Source organism: Aspergillus novofumigatus, assembly GCF_002847465.1.
Source record: "Aspergillus novofumigatus IBT 16806 chromosome Unknown P174scaffold_8, whole genome shotgun sequence".
Taxonomy (NCBI): domain Eukaryota; kingdom Fungi; phylum Ascomycota; class Eurotiomycetes; order Eurotiales; family Aspergillaceae; genus Aspergillus; species Aspergillus novofumigatus.
Genome location: NW_020194281.1, coordinates 475,873 through 488,956, shown reverse-complemented (window position 1 = coordinate 488,956; position 13,084 = coordinate 475,873). Strand labels below are relative to the sequence as shown.

General features: G+C 49.3%; 5 protein-coding genes across 5 annotated transcripts; 4 read left to right on the top strand and 1 right to left on the bottom strand.

The window, feature by feature from the left end:
• Positions 1-710: 710 nt before the first annotated feature.
• P174DRAFT_454230 (putative acetylornithine aminotransferase) lies at positions 711-2,338 on the top strand (the record flags this gene model as incomplete). The annotated part of the gene is made up of 6 exons (XM_024829219.1): positions 711-860; positions 944-1,052; positions 1,128-1,391; positions 1,464-1,617; positions 1,667-2,072; positions 2,138-2,338. 6 exons carry the CDS (start codon positions 711-713, stop codon positions 2,336-2,338), a joined length of 1,284 nt encoding a protein of 427 aa, XP_024678679.1.
• Positions 2,339-3,402: 1,064 nt separating this feature from the next.
• P174DRAFT_515286 (putative GABA permease) lies at positions 3,403-6,127 on the top strand (the record flags this gene model as incomplete). Its single annotated transcript, XM_024832159.1, has 19 exons — positions 3,403-3,473; positions 3,546-3,579; positions 3,635-3,704; positions 3,763-3,835; positions 3,918-3,946; positions 4,086-4,150; positions 4,212-4,283; positions 4,381-4,495; positions 4,554-4,632; positions 4,687-4,721; positions 4,781-4,809; positions 4,865-4,897; positions 4,946-4,970; positions 5,038-5,239; positions 5,307-5,384; positions 5,449-5,577; positions 5,636-5,783; positions 5,841-5,919; positions 5,976-6,127. The coding sequence occupies 19 exons, from the start codon at positions 3,403-3,405 to the stop codon at positions 6,125-6,127; spliced, it is 1,518 nt and encodes a 505-aa protein (XP_024678678.1).
• A 983-nt stretch (positions 6,128-7,110) lies between these two features.
• On the top strand, positions 7,111-9,039 carry P174DRAFT_506905 (glycoside hydrolase family 18 protein). Its single transcript, XM_024831340.1, has 6 exons — positions 7,111-7,417; positions 7,465-7,839; positions 7,887-7,946; positions 7,998-8,067; positions 8,121-8,656; positions 8,706-9,039. Exons 1-6 carry the CDS (start codon positions 7,262-7,264, stop codon positions 8,808-8,810), a joined length of 1,302 nt encoding a protein of 433 aa, XP_024678677.1. The 5' UTR covers positions 7,111-7,261; the 3' UTR covers positions 8,811-9,039.
• Positions 9,040-9,083: 44 nt separating this feature from the next.
• On the top strand, positions 9,084-10,115 carry P174DRAFT_515284 (putative mitochondrial carrier protein (Pet8); the record flags this gene model as incomplete). Its single annotated transcript, XM_024832158.1, has 3 exons — positions 9,084-9,161; positions 9,211-9,734; positions 9,794-10,115. The coding sequence occupies exons 1-3, from the start codon at positions 9,126-9,128 to the stop codon at positions 10,113-10,115; spliced, it is 882 nt and encodes a 293-aa protein (XP_024678676.1). The 5' UTR covers positions 9,084-9,125.
• A 475-nt stretch (positions 10,116-10,590) lies between these two features.
• On the bottom strand, positions 10,591-12,907 carry P174DRAFT_445087 (glycoside hydrolase family 15 protein). The gene is made up of 3 exons (XM_024828249.1): positions 11,085-12,907; positions 10,971-11,035; positions 10,591-10,921 (listed from the first exon to the last, which is right to left on the bottom strand). Exons 1-3 carry the CDS (start codon positions 12,415-12,417, stop codon positions 10,697-10,699), a joined length of 1,623 nt encoding a protein of 540 aa, XP_024678675.1. The 5' UTR covers positions 12,418-12,907; the 3' UTR covers positions 10,591-10,696.
• Positions 12,908-13,084: the final 177 nt, after the last annotated feature.

Below are 13,084 nucleotides of genomic sequence, written 5' to 3'. Positions count from 1 at the left end.
TATCCTGATACGGGCTTTCAGTCGAAGTACTGGAGGAATTAGGCCAACCTTTTCACTCAGCGTGTCTTTCTTCACAGCAAAAGCCGAGCCAAAATGCATCTTCAATTTGTGCTTCTATTTCTGGGTAGCAAACAGAATATCCAGTGTGTTGGGTATGCGGGGAGGACCCCGCAGGTTTAGTTTGGAGAATGGCTTACAGGGAGCGTATCGATTCGTACTTATAAATCTTCTTGGAAATAAATGATTAAAAAAATTAGAGAATTCTAAACATACCCGATCTATATGAATCCACTCATGTTGATCTCTCGGCTTAAGAAACTATTCTGGTCATGTAACATGTACATAAATCATGTTAGATCCTAAAATCGGGCTTTAGCCAAGAGTCGAAGTGGAACTGCGGAGAGGACCCTTGGATAAGATAACATACCCGCGCTTATCAGCTGTAGAGGGTGGCTTGTTACGTACCCCGGAATCTATCCGTACTCTTGCGTACCAGGTGGGTGAGCCCTTTAGGTTTCATATAGTATTGGCGCCATGATCCTCCTCGGACCCCGAGACCACTTGCCCTGCGGTTATATAAAGACCAGTTCTCTCTGATCAATTGTCAAGATCTAAGATCACTCCTCATCTTCTGATTCCTTTCGGACACCCTCCTCAAATTTTACAACATCTTTCCAGTTGATATACAAGAAATTAAGTCTTTCTTCACCATGACAGCTACACCTCAGAACGGGACTGGCAAAACTATTAAGCTTAGCCCTAGGACCAAAGAACTGCTCGATATCGACGACAAACATTCAGCGGGCGGCGTGTTCCCTCTTCCAGTGTTTATCAAGAGCGGCAAGGGCTCAATCTTAAAGGTTGGTTGTTTGCCTGTTCAGTGGCTGCGGACTGAGTCCAGGAACGCCATTGGTGCGGTATGCTGACGGAGCCATCAATCTAGGATGCCGACGACAAGGAGATTCTAGACTTCCTCTGTATGATGAGTGCCACCAATCTAGGCCACTGCCATCCCGAACTCGTGAAAGCAGTGACAGCATCGATGAATACCAGTAAGCTGCCGCTCGCGGGGTACTGAAGCATAAAGGGATGTACAACCAGAGTCTAACCAAATGCTCCATCTTTAGTTACATTGGCCAACCTCGCCACTAAGGTAGGGGACTGGGCCGAGTTTGCCAGAGACATGTGTCAGCGGTTCGGATATGACAAGATGGTTGGAATGGTCTCTGGGACGGAAGGTGCCGATGCGGCTGTGAAGTTTGCGCGCAAATGGGGGATCAAGGTCAAGGGTATCGAGCCCAGCGAGGTGCTTGTCCTTGGAGTGTCGGACAACTACCATGGAGTCGGCTCGGGTATCTGGCCCATAATGAATGATATGGGTCAGGCGTCGGGTGAGCCTCTTCTATTACTCGCAATTGCGTGAAATATAATTGCTGAAAACTACCCCCCACTTCTTCTATCAGACTACGGTATCAGCAATCCAAACCTCAGAAATACAGACCCTGAAACAGGGAATCTGTTACGCTATGGGCATCTGGAAGATTTTGAGAAGGTCATTGCCTCCCAACACCAGCGCCTAGCTGCAGTGATCATGGAGTGCATCCACGGAAAGCGGCCGTGAGTTTCTCGCGCCCTTTCTAACGCAAATCAAAGCTAACCAACGCAGCACATTCGAAGAGGAACTCAACTTCGCCATTGGCGTACGTCAACTGTGCAAGAAATACAACGTCCTGTTCATTGCCGACGAGGTCCGCATGGGATCAGGAAAGACAGGCAAGTTCCTCTGTTCCGACTGGATGGGACCAGAAAACAAACCCGACATGGTCATCATGGGCAAGTCAATCACAGGCGGAGCCTACCCCGCCTCATACATCTTGGGCCGAGACGAGGTCATGGATCTTATTGGTGGCTACGAGTCTGTCGCGACGTTTGGCATGGCACCGGCGGCCATCGCAGCCACCCGCGCAACGCTCAAGATCATGGATGAGGAGAAGCTCGTGGATAGGGCAACATGGATTAGTGATGTCTGGAGGAAGGAGACGGCAGACTGGAAGTTTCCCTTGTTGGACTACGTCACCAACAGAGGTGCAGATTTGGGAATATACTTGAAGCCCTCTGATGACCCCAGGCTTACTAGCAGGCGATTCGGGATGCTGTGCCTGAAGGTCTCCTAACCTACCCCGATGGCAATCGCATCAGAATGGGTGTGGCGTTGAATATTTCTGAAGAGGAACTTCGCAGGGGTATTGCCATCCTGAAGGAAGCGCTCACTGAGCTGGACGACTACTATGAGATTGAGACTGGTCCGCCTATGAAGGGGATCATTCCTGACATGTAACCGAGTGCCGACAGCGGGGCAGTGTTTTATGGTTCACTTCTATACCAAATTTGCATAGCAATGAATCTTTCTAAAGATCGATACTGAATGACAGAGGATAGGTAGTAGATCATATTATGACGCTAGCTGGCATGGTTGTTATATGCCGTTAAAGCTACCCATTACCAGATTTTCAGTAACTTGTCAGCAAAACAATTGCCGGTACAATTCCTCTTTTCCACTACGATCACTGTTGCAACCTTATAAGGTAAGTCATCCGCCGTTATACGATCTTTCGCTTTGTCATGGCTTTGACCTGGTTTAGTACAGAGGTCATAGTACGCTACTATCTACCATACTTTTGTATCAGTAAACTAGCTGTTGGGAGAGTTGCCGATGTGAGCCCGGACTTCTTTGGATCACATATGTTTAGAACTCTCTGGCCAGGCCACTATCTAATGTAGACTCAACTGCGCCATAATGCCGAGAAATGCCAAAAATGGCCCGGAACTGGCATAGGTCTGACAAAACCAAGCAAAATCATCCCCGTGCAGTTGATGGGTCGTCGGGGTAAGGTAGCCAATGCGGGGAATTATCAGTCGCTGATAAGCGCGGGTTTGCCTCTGGATTGGTCGATTGTAGTTACAATTCTGAGTCTGTTGCAACCCCCGAGATCGGAAATCAACACTCGATCTTAATCAACTGCTGCATAAAGAGAAGCAGGAATGCATGGATTATTGCCGAGCCAAAAGCCTAGCAGTAAAATAGATTTGTAAGGATACTGAACTGATTAATGTGCATTTCCTGGTCTTTCCGGCTATCACTTGGAGACCCTCTCTTGCCCTTACGTACTATTCCGTACCCTAATGATAATACGTGGATGGAAAGATTGACCTAAGGTTTGTGATAAGGTTATCACGGCTCAAGTGTATGTCAAGCGAATCCTTGTGGAGGTGACCCGGCAGCTGTTGGTCAAAGTATATTACTCCGGCTAGGCTGCGCTCCTGTAATCCCGAAGGTAGGATAAATCCAACTTCACAAGAGTTAGGCCACCAAACAATATTTGAATCTCTTTCTGTGTCGCCATGGAGATTCCCAAGTCAGAGAATATCCTCGTAACGCCTCATGTCCAACTTGCAAAGAACTTCTCTTTTATGTGAGCCTGTGCTCCTTTCCGACTTGGAATTCCGCTCTGCTCTCGGGGATAAGGTTGACTTTCTCTCTCCAGTTCATTGTTAGGCTTAGCATTCGCTACATTGAATGTTGGTATACAAGAGAGTGAGATTGTACGAATCCAGACTAACCGCAATTCTGCAGTCATGGAGCGCGTTTGCATCGAGCCTTCCGCTTAGCCTCTCTTCCGGAGGCCCATTAAGTATCATCTGGGGTATGAGACTTGATATCCAATCCACACAATATATATCGTTAATGGTAAAGTCGCACAGGTCTTCTTGCCGCTGGGATCTGTACCCTATGTATTTCTATCTCGTTGGCGGAAATCTTATCCGCATATCCCACGTACGTTTTTCAGTCACTCGATTAAAAACGACGAATGGTTGGGTTATAGCGCGATGCTGACGAAGGTACCGAATTGATATAGTGCGGCAGGGCAGTACCAGTGGGTAGCTGGTAGGTGTATTCCTCGTCTGACCCTCTCACTTTAATGGTTGCAGATTGTGGCTAACTGGTTGTTCTTCACTGTTTAGTTGGTATGTTCAGCCCCTAATCGCTGACTCCAAGGATCCTCTGAGACTAATTGTTGTGTTAGTATCATGGGATGAATACAAGGAGGTCCTCGCTTGGTTCACCGCGTGGTTTAATGTTGCAGCCTGGGTATGTACAGCTCAAATATTCTGAGTTATCGTTCATTGCTGATCAGAGGGCTCAACTCCAGATATGCCTCCCTGCCACTGCCTCACTATTCGGTAGTTCATTGATTATGAACATCGCAGTCCTTGCCAATCCAGTACTTATCCTTCCCTCCACTTATACTCGCTGCTCCACAACCGAGAAGCGACATGAAAAGGACCTTATGGAGATATTAGGGAGGCTAACGGATACAGAATCTCACTGTCCAACCATGGCAGGTATTCCTCGTCTATATCGGCTTTTGCCTGACCGGCTTTTTAATCAACGCCTTCTGGAACTCGATCCTCGCTGCCCTGAGCAAAGCTGCATGTGAGTTATCGATACTGCACTCAGGATATCCGGCTCTGGCTCTCTAATTAAGGACTAGTGATCTGGTCTCTTTGTGGATTCCTCATCTTTTCGATCACAGCTCTCGCATGTGCTGTACCCGACTACAACTCAGCCACGTACGTCCCGTCGCCGAAAGCAGGATTAACTGAATAAAACTGACAATAATTCAGTTACGTGTTTACCCAATTCATCAATGAGACGGGATGTACGTTGCTCATTGAATTCGTATATTCAAAGATACTAGCTAATCTGGTTCTCCAATAGGGCCAGATGGTGTTGCCTGGCCACTAGGCGTAGGACACATCCAGCTCACACATAACAAGTAGACAAGCTAACGAACGGCGCCAGCTACTACAAGGTAGTTTGTGTCTCATCGGATTTGTATGTGTATATACCATTGTGACGCGAATCATCTACTGACCCGATCAGGACGCCGTTGCCCATATGATCGAAGGTAAGCCGCTAGTGTCCTCGCTATGCCTCAATCCATGCATAGAATACTGACAATATCGCGCTCAAAGAAATTCCCAACCCGTCCGTCCAAGGTCCCCGAGTTATGGTTGCATGTGTAGCAATCGGGGCACTCACTAGCTTTGCATTCATCATTGTCCTCCTGTTCGTGTCAGACGATATCAATACGATAATCACCTCCGGTTATGGCCCACTACTCCAGATCATCCTTGATGCCACGAAGAGCAAGGCCGGAGCAATTTGCTTGTTATTGTATGCCCGTCCACTCTCCACAGGTAGTCCATCTTGGACTGTATGATTGCTAATCACACGGGCTCAGATTCCCTATTATCTGCCTGTTGATGGGTATCGTGGCAATCATGACCACCTCCAGCCGAATGATACTTGCTCTTGGCAGGTTAGAGTACCACAACAATTAAACCCAGTACCGGTCTATTATCCGTACCTAACTCTCACCACAGAGATTCCGGAATGCCGTTTTCACCATTCTGGACGAGGGTGCACCCTACCCTAGGAACACCCTTGAATGCTCTCGGCCTCACTGCGTTCTTGACCCTCTGCTGCGGTTGCATCTACCTCGGATCTTCAACGTGAGTTTCCCAATTTTGACTCTCGATTAAAGGAATTATGGGTCATTGACTTTTCAAGTGCATTCAACGCATTAAGCTCCGCCACAGTTGTTTGCTTCGATATTTCCTACGGCTTTCCGATCATAATCCACTGCCTGCGCGGTCGCAACCAGCTTCCCAAGAGCCATTGGACCCTGAGCCCGGTCATCGGATGGACGGTTAACCTTGTATAACCCCTCAGTCCCGTTACTGGTGTCTGTCATGATTGACTGATTCTCTTACAGGTAGCCATCGGCTATATCCTCCTCACCACCGTCCTGTTCCTATTCCCGCCTTCTCTTCCGGTAACAGGCCGAAGCATGAGTGCGTGTCATCCATCTCTTGAGGATATTATTGTTAAATGGCTAATCATTTTCCAGATTACGGTGTCGTGGTCATTGGCATCGTTCTCATCATCTCCACTGCTTACTGGCTTGTCAGGGGGCGGAAGAGGTTCTCACGTCAGCATGTGCTCTCAGCAGAAGAGGACACTACTACAGTTACTGACTCAACACACATCGCTGTGAAATAACTAGTTGCTGGCCAATCTGTACTGACACACTGAACGTGAAATGCTCGCGGTCTGTATCATTGATGGAATGGGTGTCGAATTGGTTCAACGGAGATGTGCTCAACATTGAGAACATGACAGGTGCGGGTCACTCTATAGGTTAATCTCACAGACATTACTGGTTGCTACTTTACGGACAACACGCCCAAAGTAAAGCTAAATGACGTTGCTTCCTGCGATACTCCGGCAGCGAAAGGTATGCCTCAAAATAACTGCATGTGAGGATAGAGGTTCGGCAGCGTAAGCCTGTACTTCGCTAGATCGCGCGGGGTCAAGGTGTTAAACCCCAGTGTATCCGCAAACCCTGGCAAGAAAGATATTGAGATCATCGGCATGTTACATTACTCAAGATTCGACGCGCCATGATCTCTGCTGTCGCGAGTTGACTGCACAGTGATTGAAATAAAAGTGAGAGTGATAGTGACATCCCTTGGGCTCGGCGGCCACGGTCACGTCGCATAGCGTCATGCTCCCTTTCCAGCTTCTGCAAACCCCTTTTGACCCATTAAGCAGCGGAAGGATAACCAAGAAGGGCATATGCTTCCATATACACGTCCTCCTGTCGTTACATCGAACTGGAGATTAAGGAGACCCCTCACGCGACTAAGCGCCTTGGCAGCCCTCCACGCGGGGAGTCACATTGCCCATTCTGCACAAAGTGAAGCTCTTATTGGGCAGATAAGCCCTGACCATTTGCATCTGCCGACGTCGCATGCAGGATGGTCAGGTACGTGAAACCTGGCCTGTGACTCCAGTTTACTGCAAGATCTATGGCCGTCGGATCACCGGAACCTGGTTCTTCACTGAATCGCTGCCTTATCTATGCATCTGATTTGATCCCCTAGCTTGTGACACGTTGCCATCAGGGTTACTGGTGATGGGGTTTAGGGGTTATCTATACCTACGACCCGACGATGGGACTTCACCAGAAAGCGACGCTGTATGGCGGAGGTTTGCGGATTTCGCGAGTGATAGTAGCGATGGAAAAGGGGAGCTACGGAGATAAATAGGAAGTGTGTCGCATGGTATTTACAGAGCACAGGACGACTTCATTCGACAAACTCAGACATCGACAAGCTCGACTGAACGACAACAATGCGCTTTGCAACTTCCACCATCGTCAAGGTCGCCCTTCTGCTCGGCAGTCTCTGTGTCGACGCCGCGGTGATGTGGAATCGCGATGCCGGCAATACTGATCTGGAAACACGCGCTAGCTCCGGGTATCGCTCCGTCGTTTACTTTGTCAACTGGGTTAGTACTCTTTCACATCACACTGAATACCCCTTCTCACTATCTAGGCAATTTATGGGCGCAACCATAATCCTCAGGACCTCCCTGTTCAGAGGCTCACGCACGTCCTCTACGCCTTCGCCAATGTGCGTCCCGAAACCGGGGAAGTCTATATGACAGACTCCTGGGCCGACATTGAGAAGCATTACCCCGGTGACTCCTGGTCTGATACCGGTAACAATGTCTACGGCTGTATCAAGCAGCTGTATCTCTTGAAGAAGCAAAACCGTAACCTCAAGGTTCTCTTGTCCATTGGCGGGTGGACCTATTCTCCCAACTTTGCTCCGGCGGCTAGCACCGATGCTGGACGGAAGAACTTTGCGAAGACTGCGGTGAAGTTGTTGCAGGACTTGGGCTTTGATGGGCTGGATATCGATTGGGAGGTAAGTTGACGCACGACGTCAGCGTTGACACTGGCTAATAGGCCTAGTACCCTGAGAACGACCAGCAAGCGAACGACTTTGTTCTGTTGCTCAAGGAAGTGAGAACTGTATGTGCTGATGAACGCGACTCTTAATGGACATATTACTAAGGTCACTAGGCGCTGGACAGTTATAGTGCTGCAAATGCGGGCGGCCAGCACTTCCTTCTGACGGTGGCTTCTCCGGCTGGTTAGTACGCGCTGTCTCATACTACAAGTTGCAATCATTCTGATTTAGCATAGGTCCGGATAAGATCAAGGTCCTTCACCTCAAAGACATGGATCAGCAACTGGACTTCTGGAACCTCATGGCCTACGACTACGCCGGCAGTTTCTCGTCTCTAACTGGTCACCAGGCCAACGTCTACAACGACACCTCTAACCCGCTCTCCACTCCCTTCAACACCCAGACCGCACTCGATCTGTACCGCGCCGGTGGAGTCCCCGCAAACAAAATCGTCCTGGGCATGCCTCTCTACGGGCGCTCCTTTGCTAACACCGACGGTCTTGGCAAGCCTTATAACGGCGTTGGCCAGGGCAGCTGGGAGAACGGAGTGTGGGACTACAAGGCGCTCCCGCAGACTGGTGCCACGGAGCATGTCATTTCCAACATCATGGCAAGCTACAGTTACGACGCGACGAACAAGATTTTGATCAGCTATGACAACCCTCAGGTGGCGACTATGAAGTCTGGCTATATCAAGTCCTTGGGATTGGGAGGCGCCATGTGGTGGGACAGCAGCAGCGATAAGACCGGAAGTGATAGTCTGATTACCACGGTGAGTACTTATGTCGTGGTTTGCCGGTCCAGTGCTGATATCATCTCAGGTAGTAAATGCACTTGGAGGCACGGGAGCCTTTGAACAGAATCAGAATGAATTGGACTATCCGGTGTCGCAGTATGATAACCTGCGCAATGGCATGCAAACCTGAAGTATATGGTAGCTCTTCTTTCGTGGTGGAGTGAGGCATTGAGTGGAGGCGGGGAGGGTGAAATGCTGGGCATGATGATATAGGGATTTCAGATTGTGGTATTTGTTCTTATGCACATTCAATCGAGCTTAAGCTTCATATATTGCTGTATACGGGATCCGCGGATTCCATTCTCGTTCCATCGGACATCCGACGCCGATCAGTTCCATGCCAAGACAGTATTTCTGACCTGTACGACACCATTTATTTCTTCAGTTAGCCTTTAAAATATAACGACAGGCTTTCACCAAGGATTGAGCGCCCTTCGCCAGTACCATGTCCGTCGATGCTAGTAACAAGGACGTCTCATTCGTACGTACCTCATACAATAACGGCCTTGCGTGCAACTAATCCCATTTAGGCAGCAGGCATAGCCGCAGTAGGAGTTGAGCTACTCATTCACCCACTCGACACGCTCATTACTAGAATACAATCACCAGCCTACACATCAGCATATCAGCGTGTAAATGGCAGTGTCAAACCAGCTCTCTACCGAGGGTTATATCAAGGCTTCGGCCCAACGATTATCACCAGTATCCCCGCATCAGTCGCCTTCTTCACAATCTACGAAACCATGAAATCAACGCTTCAACCCAACGAAGGCATTCAACCGTCAAAAACCCGCGAGCTAGCCACGTATGCACTTAGCAGCGCAGTAGCAGATCTGGTCGCATGCGCAATCACTAATCCCGCCGAGGTGCTGAAGCAGAATGCTCAAGTCGTGCATGCTCAATCCGAGCATAGTCGTTCGCCACTGTTATCGACCGTCAGGCGCTTCTCCAGACATCCGACTAAGCTCTGGACGGGGTATACCATGCTAGCTGCTAGCCATCTCCCCGGGACGAGTCTGACGTTCTTGTTGTATGAGTATCTCAAGACCTCGTGGTTCGAGGTTCCGCGGAATTCCAGGGATGTTAGTGCTTATTTCAAGGGGGGCTCTACAGCGGTGCGCTAGCTAGCGCGGTGGTTTCGATGCTATTTGTGCCTGTTGATGTGGTTAAGACGCGCATGAGGCTTGCAGCGGGTACGCCTACCTATGCTCGACTGCCCTTGAAGGCCGATATTCGGCCTATACCTCCGTCAGTAAAGGCAGAGAGGGTATCGTCTGCTAATGCTGTGGCTGTCGCGAAGGGGATATTGGTAAAGGACGGGATACGAGGTCTTTTTAGAGGCGGGGCCTTGACGTGTCTCGCGGCTGGGTTGGGAGGTGGTTTGTTCCTGGGGAGTTACGACGGTCTCAAGGTGTACTTTGGAGGTCAGGTGTAGACAGACAGGGCTTTGGTTATGATACTGTAGAGTAGAATATGTCCAATTCTCATAAACATGAGGGATACGAAGAAGATAGAAAATTCACCACTTCACTCCTATATCCTTTTCCAGCCTAGAAAGAGCAGCAGGTCAGCTATGCTTGTCCGCAGAGTTTTGCAAATAGCAGGTCTGGTGTAGAAGGACCATGACCAAAAGGATATAGCTCCAAGGGACAGCAGGCTCAAGTGGAATGATGTACTACGAAGATGATGTACCATAATGATAGCGCGAGACAGATGCTTCAGAATGTGTTTTGGGCAAAACCAACAGCTGTGGAGATTCACGTCCGGCAAGGCTATCCGTAGGGTCAAGGCGTTGGCATCAGGCGCGCACAGGTGAGGAAATCAGGAATCAGATTAGCGAGCTAGAGGATTACGCGCATGAAAGGGTTATCATCGAAGCCAATGAAGATGATCATCATCATAGATTATGTATGCAATGTACTTTATTATATTTTAGCGCACTCCAAAGGGATGCCACATACTGGAATGTGCAGTTGGAATATCAGGAACCAGCCATGCATGAAATTTTACAGCTGTTCATCGCTCAGCTTGCTCCCCAAGATTCATCGCAGCGCTGACACATGCCAGATGACTGAAGGCCTGGGGAGTATTGCCAATCTGCTCCCCTGATATGGCCACTTCTTCTGAAAACATACCCAAATGATTTGCAAAAGCGAGCATGTTGTCAAAGTGCGCAACCGCTGCCTTGCGCAGTTGGGGGTAGAATGGATCGTCCTTCTGATATGGCATTGCTTTTGAGGCCTGCGTACCGCGTCAGTACTTTGTTTATGAGAATGATGTGAAAACATACACGCATCATCGCTTCAACTAGCCAAAAAGTCACCATGACGAATGCGCCCTCGCCGCCACCAATCCCTGGATTTGGAGTCAGTAAGGAAAACAGCCGTGTAGGAGGAGAACATACCATCATCCACTTTTGTGTGGTCATACCGGGATACCATATTGGCAATTGATAACCCGCCTTTGGCCGGGGCACACATGATCTTCTTTAGAGTGGACAGGAATCTGGGATCATTTGGAGCGACGAAGAATACCAGCGGTGCAATGAGAACAGCTGCATCCAGCACATCCTGATTCTCATAGCTCATGCAGAAATACTTTCCCTTGAGGTTGTAGCCTTTGCTCATGATCTCATCGTAGAGCTCATCACGCGCACGCCTCCACTGGTCCACGTCTGGACACGGTAGATTAGATCGTTTCTCTGCGAGACGTATTGCTCGGTCTAGTGCAACCCATAGCATAATTTTGCTGTAGACAAAATTCTGCTCCTTGCCTCGGACTTCCCACAGCGATCTGTCGGGCTCATTTCGAACTCTGATTACATGCGCCATCATGCGTCGGATGGCGACCCACTGCTCATAGGAGATAGGTCGTCCGTGTTTGTTGTAGAGATAGACACTGTCCATGAGTTCTCCATAGATATCCAGCTGTATATGTTCTGCAGCTGCGTTTCCGATACGTACGGGCTTACTACCCTTGTATCCCTCTAGATGGTCCAGCTCAGTTTCTGGAATGTCGCTCTCACCTCGAATCGTCACCATGATTGGTAAGAATGGTGCACCCGCGACGCATTCGTTATCCCTCACTGGAGGGAAGACGCGGTCGAAGATGAAGTTGATGTATGCTTCGGCTTCCATTGGATAACCATTCTTGAGGAACACGTAGACGACAAAAGCGGCATCACGAAGCCAGGAGTACCGATAGTCCCAGTTCCGGGACCCTCCGACGTACTCGGGGAGGGAGAACGTAGGAGCTGCGACGATTGCTCCGGTCGGTTTGTAGGTGAGCAGCTTAAGTACCAAGAGGCTGCGCTCAACCTGTTCACGGTAGTGGCCGCGGAACGTACAACGGGCAATCCAGTCACCCCAGAAGTTGAGCGTCTCTTTTTCCAGTACGTCCAGGTAGTGTCGTAGGGCGCCCTCCTCAGGAAGCCTTGTTTCCGGGTCGTGCAGCACAAATGAGATTGATTGCCCTTCTTTCAACTTCACTCTTGCATGAAGCCCTGGCCCTTTTGGGCCTTCCATTTCCTCGAGCTTTAGATCCACCGGGGAAATGGCATCAGCTGGCTCAAGCGAAGTGTCGATACCGGAATGGATAGCCAAGTGTAAATTTTGCGTCTGGCTCTCGAAGGAATATTTCTTGAGCGAGCCGCTGGAGTTCTCGGGAGTGATCCAATGGCCACTGTGCCGGTCCCTTGCATAGTTGAACGCAGGAAATAGCTCAAAATCCATCTCCATTTCACCCCTCACGCATTCGATCCTCCGGACAACGCCTGAATGACATGGTCTCTGCGGGTCATTACGAGCAATGGGGTCATCGCAAATACACCACTCAGGGTGCGACTTGTGACTTGATACAGGGAGGTAATCGAGAAGACTCACCACCCCCTGTTCGTCAATCCATCGCGTCTCCAGCATATTAGTGTACGGTCGATATCGCTGTTTGCTGATTGGTTGGATATCCGGTACAGGGGATATGGAGAAATGTCCTCCCTGTGTAGAGTCCAAGATGCGACAGAAGACGGAGGGCGAATCGAAGACGGGCCAGCACATATAGTCAAGACTGCCAGTTTTGCTGATCAGGGCGCAGGTGTGCATGTCCCCCACGAGGCCATAGTCTTCGATGCTGGTGTACGGTGGTGTAGTCCCTTCCATCCTCGACTTATTTTCCTGGCAAGATACAAAGATTAATTATTGATGGTTATAGTGCCTGGATGGTTTATTGATGGTTGTTTCTGTGTTTCATTCGGCATGTGGTTTTGGAGGTCTGGTGATCAGTGACATCACCGATCCGGGGTATCCGTCAGCCTACAATTCCTCTTATGTGTCCGCCGGATGCAAGATGCAGCGGATGAGTATTTAAGAAGTGGAGATCATATTCTTTACTGCTTAATTGCTTGTAAGT

Excerpts from the sequence above, each read along its gene's own strand:
- P174DRAFT_506905 (XM_024831340.1), top strand. The coding sequence starts at position 7,262 with ATGCGCTTTGCAACTTCCACCATCGTCAAGGTCGCCCTTCTGCTCGGC. Across the intron at positions 7,840-7,886 it reads GGCTGGATATCGATTGGGAG|TACCCTGAGAACGACCAGCA; the intron begins GTAAGTTGACGC and ends TAATAGGCCTAG. Across the intron at positions 7,947-7,997 it reads TGCTCAAGGAAGTGAGAACT|GCGCTGGACAGTTATAGTGC; the intron begins GTATGTGCTGAT and ends TAAGGTCACTAG.
- P174DRAFT_445087 (XM_024828249.1), bottom strand. The coding sequence starts at position 12,417 with ATGGAGATGGATTTTGAGCTATTTCCTGCGTTCAACTATGCAAGGGAC. Across the intron at positions 11,036-11,084 it reads CCACACAAAAGTGGATGATG|GGATTGGTGGCGGCGAGGGC; the intron begins GTATGTTCTCCT and ends CTCCAAATCCAG. Across the intron at positions 10,922-10,970 it reads TAGTTGAAGCGATGATGCGT|GCCTCAAAAGCAATGCCATA; the intron begins GTATGTTTTCAC and ends CGCGGTACGCAG.